This window comes from Carassius carassius, chromosome 29, assembly GCF_963082965.1.
Source record: "Carassius carassius chromosome 29, fCarCar2.1, whole genome shotgun sequence".
Lineage (NCBI taxonomy): Eukaryota > Metazoa > Chordata > Actinopteri > Cypriniformes > Cyprinidae > Carassius > Carassius carassius.
In genome coordinates, this window is record NC_081783.1 from 22,996,569 (window position 1) to 23,010,121 (window position 13,553).

The following is a 13,553-nucleotide window of genomic DNA, read 5'->3' on the forward strand; positions in this document are numbered from 1 at the left end:
ACATCTCTAGAACTGAAATAAAGAACTGGTTAATATTTCCAGATTGTCTCGTTTTCCTATTAAAGCAACACATTTCTGTGTATTTTAAAATCACAGTCTTTTTAATGTTGCTCACAGGTGTAGTATCTTTATGGAGGAATCACAGCAGTGAGAGCTCTGGGACTTGAGCAGCCTTGAACTGTTCTTTACCATCATGAGAGGAACATTTGTGGTGGACATGACCATGGCATCAGTGTGACACGGTCAATCATCTCAGAAACATCTTCTGGGGTTACAACAGCAGCAGGAATATTCAGGCCGGGACAAGAAGCTCTGGAAAGGACCCTGTGGAGTGACCTCTGTGGTGCCTGTGACCTCTCTGAGCAGAAGCATTCACACTGAATTCTGAAGCGGTTCTGACAGGATCTGGATCCAGACCCCGTGACATGAACCTCTGGGTAACTCCATTATTAATAATATGATTGGATGGTTCAGTACTTAACGAGCTTAACTAATTACAACTAAACTACAGGTGCTTCTCAATAAATTAGGATGTCGTGGAAAAGTTCATTTATTTCAGTAATTCAACTTGAATTGTGAAACTCGTGTATTAAACAAATTCAGTGCACACAGAGTGAAGTAGTTTAAGTCTTTGGTTCTTTTAATTTTTATGATTTTGGCTCACATTTAATAAAAACCCACCAATTCACTAACTCAACCAATTAGAATATGGTGACATGCCAATCAGCTAATCAACTCAAACACCTGCAAAGGCTTCATGACCTTCAAAATGGTCTCTCAGTTTGGTTCACTAGGCTACACAATCATGGGGAAGACTGCTGATCTGACAGTTGTCCAGAAGACAATCATTGACATCCTTCACAAGGGTCGTAAGCCACAAACATTCATTGCCAAAGAAGCTGTCTGTTCACAGAGTGCTGTATCCAAGCATGTTAATAGAGAGTTGAGTGGAAGGAAAAAGTGTGGAAGAAAAAGATGCACAACCAACCGAGAGAACTGCATCCTTATGAGGACTGTCAAGCAAAGTCGAGTCAAGAATTTGAGTGAACTTCACAAGGAATGAACTGAGGCTGGGGTCAAGAAACACCACACACAAACGTGTCAAGGAATTTGGCTACAGTTGTCGTATTCCCCTTGTTAAACCACTCCTGAACCACAGACAAGGTCAGAGGCGTCTTACCTGGACCAAGAAGAAGAAGAAGAACTGGACTGTTGCCCAGTCGTCCAAAGTCCTCTTTTCAGATAAGAGCAAGTTTTGTATTTCATTTGGAAACCAAGGTCCCAGAGTCTGGAGGAAGGGTGGAGAAGCTCATAGCTCAAGTTGCTTAAAGCCCAGTTTTAAGTTTCCACAGTCTGTGATACAGCGCTGTGTATAACAGTGTCGTGTGATCGAGGTCAGCCTGCGGCTCCGGCTCAAGCAGATAAACGGTCTGCGCTGCGTAGCCCAAACTAGTGCGGATTCGTTCCCCCAACAAGGCAAATAGTGATGTGTTATGGATGTGATAGGAAATAACATAATTTTCATTATAGCTTGTGCATGATTTTCTTTAAAGTCTGTGAACTTTTAAGTCAAATGTATAAATATTGATATCCACATGATGAAGGGGTCTTAGCTGAACATGAAAAAAAACAACGTTTAAAATATTTAAGTCTTTTATGAAGTGTATTTTGAGGAAAAACAAAGATATTGGATGTGACAAAACTCTATTATGGATGTGGCATGTCTGAAATGTCGTGCCTCACAGGACCACGGTGCTACATAAATACAGACAAACAACAATGAAGTAAAACTGTATAAACCTATACACAACTAACTGACAGATTTTGACTATAAATATACTATATATAAATGTTTGCCTATATATAAACTAAAACAATTTATACAATCTATATGAATGCTTCACATAATACTGTACATGTGCAAAGAGAAACATCATAAGTCAAGCAGCTGGCTGGGGAACAGTGCAGGATGATTTGTAGTACATGTGCATGTAAACGTATTACTGAGTCTTTTTTGGGATTATGCACTCTGATAAAAAATATTTTGTGGTGAAGTAAATACTACATAAAAACAAATGTAATTTCTACATTAATTTAATTCAAGAATTTAAAAAAAGTAAATCCTATATTAGTACTAAATTTAAGCTTGTAGAAATTAAAGTTGAAACTCATAAGTTTATTTTACTTGGAAACGTTTGTTATGTTTACAAGGACTCTTTAAGTAAATATCTGTTATGATCCCATATTTCCCATCATGCACTGGGCATGAATAATGTATGGTGTACCAAGTATTGAGTTCTCTGTGTTCCTTTGGCTATTAATTTTATTAATTCTGTGTACATGCTTATTTGCATGTTTGCACGTGAATCACATGCTTTAATAGCATGGTTGTTTTTGAGTGTTACCTTGTTAAAGTAAATTTTATAAAATATAAGTAAATCTTACATATTGTTTTTTTTTCAGTATAGTAAATTATTGATATTTAACAGCACACTTTTTTTTACATTGAAAGTAGCCTATGTAAAATTTACAAACAAAGAGTCAATAAAATTTACTGTGAATTTCCAAGTAAACTTAACTTTAAAATGTATAGGCCTATTTAAAGCTACTAATAATTATTTTTAGGCTTTTACTTGTCTTTTTTTTTTTTGGAAATTAACTAGCCTTTTAGAGTGTACACAGCAGTGTGTGAAAAGTGTCTAGTGCACATAGAGGAGAGTGTGTTACTACAGGTGGTTTGTACAGGCCCTCTCCCCTGTGTGTAGCACACTTCAAATTGCACCAAAAAAATAATGTTTCAGACAGTTTCTCTGTGATGTGGGGGAGGTGAGATGGTTCATGTTTCAGGAGGTGGTTTGAGTTCAGGTCACTCACAGGTCATTGCCTCACCATTCTATCTGTCTGAGTGTTAGCAAACTGTTGTGCATTATAAGTTACTCTGAAGATTTAATTAAATTACTGATTACTCCTTTAAAAAAGTAATCACGTTACTGTTCTGATTACTTTCTGATTACTTTATTTCAAACGTAATTAGTAATTAGTTACATTAGTCTACTAGTTACTTTACTTTTATCTCCATTAAATTTATGAAATCCCAGCATACACGCTCCTGATAAATACTTGTTATTAAAGCAACATTCACAGAACATTTGTGCATAATAAAGTAAGTAATGGACAAATCTGTACATAATCTTCTGTTCCAGATTCATACACATTATTATTTATTGTTAAGTCTTATTTAAATGTTTCTGTTCTCATGTCAGACATGTATGTATAACTTATATGTAGGCTATGTATTTATGCATGTATCTACCAAGAGCTTCTTAAAAAAAACACAACAAATTCCTTGTGTGTTTGCACACACATGGCGAATGAAGCTGATTCTGATTATTTTTAACTAAAGCAAGCGGCTGCTGCATGCATGATTGTGCATGGCAAAATGCCACTGGCACTGACTCTCTCTCAAGTATAAAACACTGCATTCTTTAAGCAATGTAACGCTGCAGTAACGTATTGAGACCTCAACTTGTAACTATATACCATGGTATTGTGCCAGAAAAGTAGAATATTTATTTTGAATTGTATTATATTAAAAATGTACTAAATATATTTAAGGAGAAATGGAATATAGTCACAGTATTTTTTGTCATATCAGTTGTTTGTTGTGCATTTGTACTTATACTGAATGTCTTCAGGTTATTTTTTTCACAGCAAATATTAAAAACTATATAGTTACTTTTTTACCATGGTAGTGAGGGGCTGTGGTTATCATGATCTACAAATGTATGAAAGATGAGGCTGTTATACTTTTCACAGATAAAGCACAGCTCAAACAGATCTGAGACTCTGTGGTAAAATGTTTTTATTCCGAGTTTTATCCTTTGTAGCTACACTTAAAAAAAAATGCAAACACATAAGATGTGCATTATAACAAAAGAGTCCAGTAAACATGAGACCACTAAAACAGACATTAAAACTATGTATGATGAATGTTTTATGTGTAAAATATTTAGCCATTAAATTGTAGCGTATCATAACATATAACATATGTATAACACACGTTATTCAAAATAAATGTATTTTACAATATATTTTGTCATATATTTAGTTCATGTTTATGTTTTATTTATTAAAATTCAGTAACACAGTAATAGATCTAATTTAAATTTGCTGGGCAAATATTGACCCATTATCTTAAATTTGTGGGGAACTTTTTTCATTTTGGTAGAATTTTTGATACAACCCCCGTTAATATCTGACCCTGAAACATTCAGTGACACATGATACTAACAAGAAAACTTAACAATTTATACAACTTTTAAAAGCTTATAAATATTTTTCTCTTTCTTTCTTTCTTTCATATAATACCGGATGTGCCACTTCAGCGCCTTCTAAGTGCGTAAGATGTCGTAATACCGCTTCTCAAAATAGAATAAAACATGGAGTAATAATGTAAAATAAACAATGTTTCACTAGTGCCATTTAAGTTACGGGATAAAAGACACAAATAAATCGGTCGTGTCTGTCACGGAGCAGGTTGAGGGACACCACGTGACCAGTGGTCTCTCTCTTAAAAGCGCGAGTGCTGGAAAGATCCTCCTGATCTCTTACCAAGCTACCGAAGCATCCTGGTGAGTTCATTAGTGTGAATACGTAGGCGATTCCTTCAACTGATCTGAACAGTTCATCAACAGAAAGTTGCATTGTTTTTAATGTAGTTTAACGTTACGCCAAGGACAGCGGGACAATCTGTGAGACTTGGGTTAGGGTTACTTTAATACTTTTGGGGGATTTAAAAGCGTAAGGAATGGTAAATGAATAAATAAAAACAATAACTAAAAAAACTTTACAAATAGCCTGTGTAAGGGCTTGCTTTAGTCGCCATCTTTGATCATATTACATAAATAGAATAAACCACACAGAGAAGTCTACCTCAAAACAGTGTGTTATGCTTACAGAAGACATTTGTAAAACATTAATTTACGTGTATGACACAAGTTGTTTTATAAGGTCTGACAGATTGGGAAAGCAGATTAGCAGCAGAAGGCTTATGGCACAGATCTGTTCATTTGGCACGAAGCCTGCCTGCCTGTTTCAGTTTCAATAGAAGAGGTATATTTGCACCACTAACATAAAACTAGATTAATCGTGTGCATAAATATTTGTCTCTCTTTAGCTGATTAGGATGGAGGTGACATTGCGCGTACTGTATTTCTCATGCCGCACAGGTGAGTTTATGTTTAGATGTGATGTAGCAGTCTGAGAATAGTTGATGTTGTATTTATTGCTCTTACTGAAGCAACATTGTTTGACTTCATTCAGGCACTTTCGCAGCCAGACTTGGACCTGTCCGTCCCTTTAGCTTTACCGTCCACAGGGGAGGCTACAGTAAGATCATACACACACAGACTGCAGTCTCACATCCTACACAATTTCCTACAATGTCCCTTTCTCTGTCTCTCTATAGAAAATGTGAATGCTGAGGAGTTGCCTCTGGACATGAAGTCCATCACAGACCGCGCAGCACAAACACTGCTGTGGACCGAGCTTTTCAGAGGTGTCTGCTTGTGTACATTTATTTTTTCTGCCTGTATTTATAGTACTTTTTTGCATTTGGACCGACATGGTCGGGCTTAACAATATATAAATTTGTGTTGTTCGAATACATAATAATGATCATGATAAATTGTTGTTGTTTTTATTATTATTATCCTTATAAAAATAATAAGTATTATTATTTATGTCAAAACCTACTATCCAGTGACAGAATATAATAATAATATATTATTATTATGTGATTATTCTTATTTTATATTCTTTTTATTATTAAGTTGGCTTAAGAAACTTACTGATATTCTATTTAAACTTCTTATTATTCTTCTGAGACTAAAATTTTCAACTGCTACTCCTCCTAGAGCTTTAACTCTACAGACTCAAAACCCAGCCCAGCTCTTCAGACTGAGTTGCTATATCTTTTCTTACTGATCGGACTTACGGTTTTCATAAAAATGAAGATTAAAAATCATAAAAATCCCATAGACTTCCCATAGAATGTTCTCGTCAGAACATTCTGTCAAACTCCAACTGTCAAAACACACTGAAGCCCATTAGACTTATTCAGACTTCCTTTATATGTACTATTACTAACCCATTCATCTATCTATCTATCTATCTATCTATCTATCTATCTATCTATCTATCTATCTATCTATCTATCTATCTATCTATCTATCTATCATCTGACTATTTCTATCTATCATCTGACTATTTCTATCTATCTATCTATCTATCTATCTATCTATCTATCTATCTGTCTGTCTGTCTGTCTGTCTGTCTATCTATCTATCTATCTATCTATCTATCTGTTTCTATCTATCTATCTATCTATCTATCTTCTGACTCTATCTATCTATCTATCTATCTATCATCTGACTGTTTCTATCTATTTAGCTATCCTAGCAACATGCTAATAATGCTAGAAACATGCTAGTAACATGCTAATTATGCTAGAAACATGCAAGCAACATGCTAGTAACTTTGCTAATCATCCTAGGGACATGCTAGTGACTTGCTAATCATGCTAGAAACATGCTAGCAACATGTTAACAACTTGGTAATCATGCTAGAAACATGCAAATGGCATGCTAGTAACTTGCTAATCATGCTAGTGTCTTGCTAATATCATGCTAATCATGCTAGCAACATGCTAGTATCTTGTAATTATTCTGGCAACATGCTAGTAACTTTGCTAATCATGCTAATGACATGTTAGTCACTTGGTAGTAATGTAAGCAACATCCATCACATTTGTTTTTTGAACTTCAAACTTTTTAAACTTTTCAAACTTTCTAGTCAGGCTTTCTCAAGCCAACTTAAAGTTTGTCTTGAAAACCTTTTTTTCTAGTTGTTATTATTATTATTATTATTAATATGAATATGTAATTATTATGATTATTATTCTATTATTATTCTGTGTCTATGGCATGTTTAGGCATTAAATAATAATTAATATGCTAAATGTAAATGTAATAATACTTTTATTATTATTATTTTATCATTATATTCTGTTTGCTGCAGGTTTAGACATGAGTAATAATTATAACTTAACTAATAATAATGCAAACAAAAAAATAACAACACTAATTTATTATTATTATTATATTCTTTGTCTGTATTGCAGGTTTGGGCATGACCATGAGTTATTTGTTTAGAGAACCAGCTACTATTAATTATCCTTTTGAGAAAGGCCCTCTCTCTCCCCGTTTCCGTGGTGAACATGCACTGCGCAGGTATCCCAACGGAGAGGAGCGCTGTATTGCATGCAAACTGTGTGAGGCTGTGTGTCCTGCTCAGGTATATAGAACAGTGTTAGTGTTTAGTATCAGTGGCGTACTATTATAGTTTTTATATTCAACATTGAAAATTTTGTTGTTTTGAATTGTTGTTTTTGCATTTTTATGTAATTTTTGTTTCAGTTTAAGTTATTTTAATACATCAGTTCGAACTAAATGCAAATAAAATGTTTATTCTTGGAAGCTAATATAGCTGAACTAAAAGTTTTTAGTTTTATTTCTTTCTGTTAACGTCTATTTCATCTCAAGTAACAAAAGTTTTTATGGTTTCTTTTTGTGTTAGTTTAGTGATTAGCTCTGCAGGATGTGTGTCAGCAGTGCTTTTGTCTCCTGTAGGCCATCACTATAGAAGCAGAGACCCGTGCAGACGGCAGCAGAAGAACAACCCGTTACGACATTGACATGACCAAATGCATCTACTGTGGATTCTGCCAGGAGGCCTGTCCTGTGGATGCAATCGTAGAGGTACACACATGCATTACACTGAGACATCAGATACCACACATCACAGAGAAGACATTTAGTCCAAAACAGCTGAAGTTGTACATTGATAATGTAATCATTTTCCTTTCTCTCTTTGTGCCAGGGTCCTAATTTTGAATATGCCACTGAGACTCATGAAGAGCTGCTGTATAATAAGGAAAAACTGTTGAATAATGGCGATCGATGGGAGGTTGAGATTGCTGCTAACATTCAGGCAGATTACCTGTACAGATGAACCATTAAAGGTCAGGTAGCATCCTGATAACAGCAAAACAAACAGTAGAAAACATCATTTCAGAAGCTGTCTGAGTCATATAAATGGCACTTTGTATAGAACCAAAAAAAGTATTAATATATTTGCTGTCTAAACGCACAAAGCAAGCACAAGACACAATATAATACGCAATGCATATCTGTGAGCATTCAAACAGTAGGTTTTACTCACATATTATGCACAATTATATATATAGGCCTATGAATGTTCACAGCGAATTTGCATATTTATTTATTCTCTGATAAAGTGATTTAATGACAAATAAAACAAGAAATAAAATACAGTGTACTTCTTTTCTAATGCAAAATTATTTAAAAAAAGCTGATATTGTAACTGTTTAGATTACAAATGTTATTATTGTTGGCTTTGTTTACTTAGGCCTATATCATATCAATCCTACATTATAAATGTGAAATATATATTGTACATCTAATCATATTAATTTGAACATATTCTATGTATATATTATATTAAATTGTTAATGATATATTATTTCATGTAGTATAATATAATTTGAACACACAAATCTGTTATTTAAAGTAGTGCATTTCAAACATAATAGGTTTCTCCCAGAGCACATATTATGCACAGATGTATGTGAATATTAAAGTTAACATATTCCGTTATCCTCTGATAAAGTGATATTAATGAAATAAATAAAAAATAAAACAAATGTACAAATGATGGTGTACTTCTTGTCTTAAGATAATGATAATAATTAACTGTAATGATAACTCAAATTGTATATGCTATTCCATAATATATATATATATATATATATATATATATATATATATATATATATATATATATATATATATATATATATATATATATATATATATATATAACATTTTATTTATTTAAATAAATATTTTTTTATTATTATTATTTATTCTTTACCTGCATGCATGTGACCATAATCAACATCATAGAACCATGAGCATGCAAATGTGATACTTTATTATTAAAATATTAATTTTAAAATCTCAGGGGGACTTCAAATAAAAATACTGTATACTAGGTAGAGAATCAGATGCCAAAAAGATTGGTGAATTTGTGCATTTTAATGTGTTTGACCAGCAAAGTGATACATGCCAAAATAACCAACTGAGTGATAATTCAAATAAAAATTAATGTGTCCATCATCAGTAGTTGATGCAATGTTGAAACACTTCTTAAACCTGTAAGGTTTTTTTGTAAATCCAATGGTCAAATGCAATGTAGCCACTAATGCCTGATCTCTGTGTTAATGTCCACAAAACTGGAAGACTTTCTAAGTGTATAATAAGCAGTAGGCTATTTTAAAAAGGTGTAAATATTTAAAGATGAAAAATTAATTATAGGGATGAATTATGAATAAATCATTGCTGTAAATAATATGTAATTAATAAAAAAGTAGGCTAACAGTGGTCTGATTACGAGTAGGGCTATTTTAAAATATAATTTATTCTAAATACAAGTACTTAATTTTTGGAATCTGATTACATAATCTAGATTACATGTAGCCTACATAATATGCATGTAATAAACAGGTTCTGTCCAGCTCTGGCATTAAGCATTGGAGTGCGTTGACCGCGCGCAGTAACACCAGAGGGCGCGCTCGTCGCGCGTCACCGCTGCGTCACGTGGCTGGGCGGAAGCGTTTATGTGAGCCATGCTGAATCCCGCGCGGACGCAGCCATTTGCTCTCTTCCTCGATCGCTTCAGCACCGGTGAGTGCAGGACGCCTCTGCTCCGCACGCCGCGAGCAGCTTTCACAAATAAGCTCTGTTCTCCGCCGAACACAAAACACGCCCGAAAGGCCTTGTTTATTGTTAAACTTGTCTTAAGTCGCTCGGATCGCTTTTATTAGCCACTGATGTGGAGTTGTGAGTGTTTGATCACAGTCGCTCGTCTCTGTCGCAGCGCGCGGTGCTGGCGGAAACAACGCGCGCTTTGTTCGCCTCTTTTGAGAATTTCACTCGTTTTCCGTAATTTTAACTGCGTCATGTATTGATTTCCGCGTCGCTGGCCTGTTTGAGGCCTTTATAAGCGGCTCCTGAAGCTGCGGCCTCGTGTGTGTTCGCGCGCATCCTTTTATTTAGGCGCGGGAGTTGTTCGGTGGTGAACACAGTCGTTTGTTTTGAGCTTCATATGCTGTTTGACTCTTAATATGAGTGAAAAGTGTTGTTGTTGAGGAGTTCTGTGTGCTTGTTGTTGTCGTTTTGTGACTGCTGTGGCCTTCGGTGTGTTGACTAACCGTGTCCCGCCATCATCTCTCCCGCAGACTGACTGCAGCACAAAGACCAACAGCGATGGCAGAAAACGAGCCGCAAGTTCAGTTCAAGGTAACCAAACCTCAACTTTTACAGTGACGACAGGCTGGACTAATGAATTAAAGAGTCTGATTAACGTTACTCGTTAGCGATATGAATTGCTAAACGGTTAGGAAATTAATTAACTTAGCAGTTTTGTACGAGATAACCAACGCTAAGGTAAAATGAGAATGTTTTCTTGTAAATTCATTTCCGCTCTGTAATTTACTGTGTTTTTACACATTTAAGTATTCCGTTGTCACAGATTACATACTTTGTCTCTTAAAAAACGTCCTGTTTTTGTTCCTGCTAATAATGTGACTAAAGCCTAGGTTACCATTTCTATTTTTACTGTAAGGCAGTTGTGCCGCTAAGAGTAATTATAAACAAAGAAAACATAAAGCAGCTACTTAATACTTTTGAAACCTTATATTTTCTAATGAAAATGAATCTGGTGCTCAATCAAGATGTATCTTTTCCTTACGTCCCCACTGACAAAATTGCATGTAATATGAAAATGATATATGCAACAGAGTATTGATAACTGAGTTTGTTTTAAACAAATATTGTTCTTTATAGAAAAACTATGGTGTGCATGATTAAGACTGCCTGGTAAGGATATTATGCAAAATAAGACCGCAATCATAACAGAAATATCTGCTATTGGCTCATTTTTGTCCAGTTATACATAATCACACCTCAAAAACGATATAAAATTTTAACTCTTCTAGTTACAATATAATTGTGTTTGTGACTCTTCACACCAGCCATTTAATAATGCTTACATGAAATCAATACATAAAATACATCAACCCTTCAAATTTGTAATCGAATTCTGATCATGATTGACAGATGAGATTATAGCGGTTACCTTATGGCCTTAATGTAAATATTTGTTCATGGTGTAGGATTTAAGAACCAGTATTCGGTGTAGTTTTACAAAACAGCATTTAATTAATGCCTTAAATTATTATTTGAAATGGATACAGTATAGTATTTCCTTGTTGTCTCAAACCTGGTGTTGGACACTCATGCAAACTGTCTTTCCCGTCCACAGCTGGTTCTGGTAGGAGATGGAGGTACGGGGAAAACCACCTTCGTGAAGAGACACTTGACTGGGGAGTTCGAAAAGAAATATGTTGGTAAGTCTTCTGCTTCACATGGCGTCTCGACGCAACTCTTCTGGAGGAATGTGTGGCTTTGGTGCGACAGTTGTTTAAACGTCTCTGTGTCCTCTTAGCCACGCTTGGAGTTGAGGTACATCCCCTGGTCTTCCACACTAACAGAGGACCCATCAAATATAATGTATGGGACACAGCCGGACAAGAGAAGTTTGGAGGCCTGAGAGATGGATATTATATCCAGGGTATGCAGTGTCCTATCATATGTATACACTATACACCTCTACTGTCCAGCAGTGGTTTAACATGTGCGTCTCTCTCATTACAGCTCAGTGTGCGATCATCATGTTTGACGTAACTTCTCGAGTGACCTATAAAAATGTGCCCAACTGGCATCGTGACTTGGTGCGTGTGTGCGAGAACATTCCCATAGTGCTGTGCGGCAACAAAGTGGACATCAAAGACAGGAAGGTCAAAGCAAAGAGCATTGTATTCCATCGTAAGAAGAATCTACAGGTACAGAGCACCTCGTGATCTTCACGCTGTCTATTTATGAAATGCTTGTTATAGTTCTTGTTGTGAACAATTCACGCATGCTGGTTTAATTTTCAAAAATGCTTTGAGCTTGTAATGTTTGTCATAACTCAATCTTCTGCCCTGTTTTTAATAATCCATTAAACAGAATCCGAATAAGCTTTACAGCCAGGGGTTTACACACAAGGAATTTATTTTAGCAAAAACACAAAACATGATTGTATGGTATAATATGGAAATGATCGGTCACTACTTCCAATTCAATGCAACTTTAAGTTATCAGCCTGTAGATATAAAGGCTGTATGTCAGGTTGTTATTGACTGTAAATGTAAGGCTTAATCAATGTATCCTCCTCTCTCTTTCTCAGTACTATGACATCTCTGCCAAGAGTAATTATAACTTTGAGAAACCCTTCCTGTGGCTCGCACGGAAGCTGATTGGCGACCCTAATCTGGAGTTTGTTGAGATGCCTGCCCTCGCACCCCCTGAAATTGCTATGGATCCATCACTTGCTGCACAGTATGAGCATGACTTGAAAGTAAGTGCATAATTGAGACGATACCTGCCGCTGCTCCCAGTAATATTCCTGTTTCATCCGTGCTGATCTGTGACTGTTGTTTCTTTTCTAGGTGGCATCAGAAACAGCTCTCCCAGATGAAGATGACGACCTTTAACCTGTTAGCCTCTGACCTCCTTATGGCAATGTCACTGGGATTTCCTGGTGACGGTTCCTCGTCCTGCCCCTTTTACTGTAAAACCCCAGCGCAGAATATTTTTATTTTTCGATTCTTGGTTTTTGTGTTTTGGATTTGAGTAAATTGTGTGGTTGATTTCATTGTAGACATGCTAACTGTTGCCTCCAGACACACACACGCAGACATGCCTACACATTGACACACTCACTCACTCAAAGGTGTGAGAGCAGGTTGAGTGTCCCAGTGCTTACTTCTCTATGTAAGGCTTTAAGCACTTTGAGGAATTCTTGGAATAAAAACATTCTCAATATAATAATCCTTGCTTGGTCTTTTTTTGAGCAAATGTGGAGTGAATTTTAAGTTGCGGTGGGCTACTTGTGAAACAGGACTGATGGTTTCCCCTTTTCCACTCAGTTGTTTACGTGTAAAGCATTTTTAAGGAAGTTTATTTTGCGTTTCTCAGACAAAGCACCGTGTTGCTCGGGTCTAAAATGTGAAGTTGCTAGTAGTGGTAACATTATAATACTTTCTTGTTTGCTGTCGCATTAAGCAAATACGCGTTTATATAATTTAAACAAATCTTTGAATGACTAATGAGCATTTAATTTTACAAACCTTGCAAACAGTCGAATCCAGGTGTGAGATCTTGTGGAAGTGTGTATTCAGCATGATCGTGTGTTCTCTGCATGATGGTCAGTCTGTGAATTGAATGCTTTCAACTTTAAACTCATGATTTCAAATTATGCTGCCCTTTATGCATTTGCCCACTGTCACATTCATGTCATTTTCACTGTGT

At 35.6% G+C, this 13,553-nt stretch overlaps 2 protein-coding genes across 2 annotated transcripts; both read left to right on the forward strand.

Annotated features, from left to right (window-relative positions):
- The first annotated feature begins 4,553 nt into the window (after positions 1 to 4,553).
- ndufs8b (NADH:ubiquinone oxidoreductase core subunit S8b) lies at positions 4,554 to 8,793 on the forward strand. The gene is made up of 7 exons (XM_059516798.1): positions 4,554 to 4,631; positions 5,177 to 5,228; positions 5,323 to 5,388; positions 5,468 to 5,557; positions 7,181 to 7,353; positions 7,689 to 7,817; positions 7,939 to 8,793. Exons 2-7 carry the CDS (start codon positions 5,186 to 5,188, stop codon positions 8,068 to 8,070), a joined length of 633 nt encoding a protein of 210 aa, XP_059372781.1. The 5' UTR covers positions 4,554 to 4,631; positions 5,177 to 5,185; the 3' UTR covers positions 8,071 to 8,793.
- A 938-nt stretch (positions 8,794 to 9,731) lies between these two features.
- LOC132109921 (GTP-binding nuclear protein Ran) lies at positions 9,732 to 13,073 on the forward strand. Its single transcript, XM_059516377.1, has 7 exons — positions 9,732 to 9,824; positions 10,379 to 10,439; positions 11,464 to 11,548; positions 11,647 to 11,772; positions 11,856 to 12,043; positions 12,430 to 12,600; positions 12,692 to 13,073. The coding sequence occupies exons 2-7, from the start codon at positions 10,407 to 10,409 to the stop codon at positions 12,734 to 12,736; spliced, it is 648 nt and encodes a 215-aa protein (XP_059372360.1). The 5' UTR covers positions 9,732 to 9,824; positions 10,379 to 10,406; the 3' UTR covers positions 12,737 to 13,073.
- Positions 13,074 to 13,553: the final 480 nt, after the last annotated feature.

Bases quoted from the DNA above. Each gene is read 5' to 3' on its own strand.
- ndufs8b (XM_059516798.1), top strand. From the start codon at position 5,186: ATGGAGGTGACATTGCGCGTACTGTATTTCTCATGCCGCACAG. The intron at 5,389-5,467 runs GTAAGATCATAC...GTCTCTCTATAG, and splicing joins CGTCCACAGGGGAGGCTACA to AAAATGTGAATGCTGAGGAG. The intron at 5,558-7,180 runs GTGTCTGCTTGT...TCTGTATTGCAG, and splicing joins GTGGACCGAGCTTTTCAGAG to GTTTGGGCATGACCATGAGT.
- LOC132109921 (XM_059516377.1), top strand. From the start codon at position 10,407: ATGGCAGAAAACGAGCCGCAAGTTCAGTTCAAG. The intron at 11,773-11,855 runs GTATGCAGTGTC...CTCTCATTACAG, and splicing joins AGATGGATATTATATCCAGG to CTCAGTGTGCGATCATCATG. The intron at 12,044-12,429 runs GTACAGAGCACC...TCTCTTTCTCAG, and splicing joins ATCGTAAGAAGAATCTACAG to TACTATGACATCTCTGCCAA.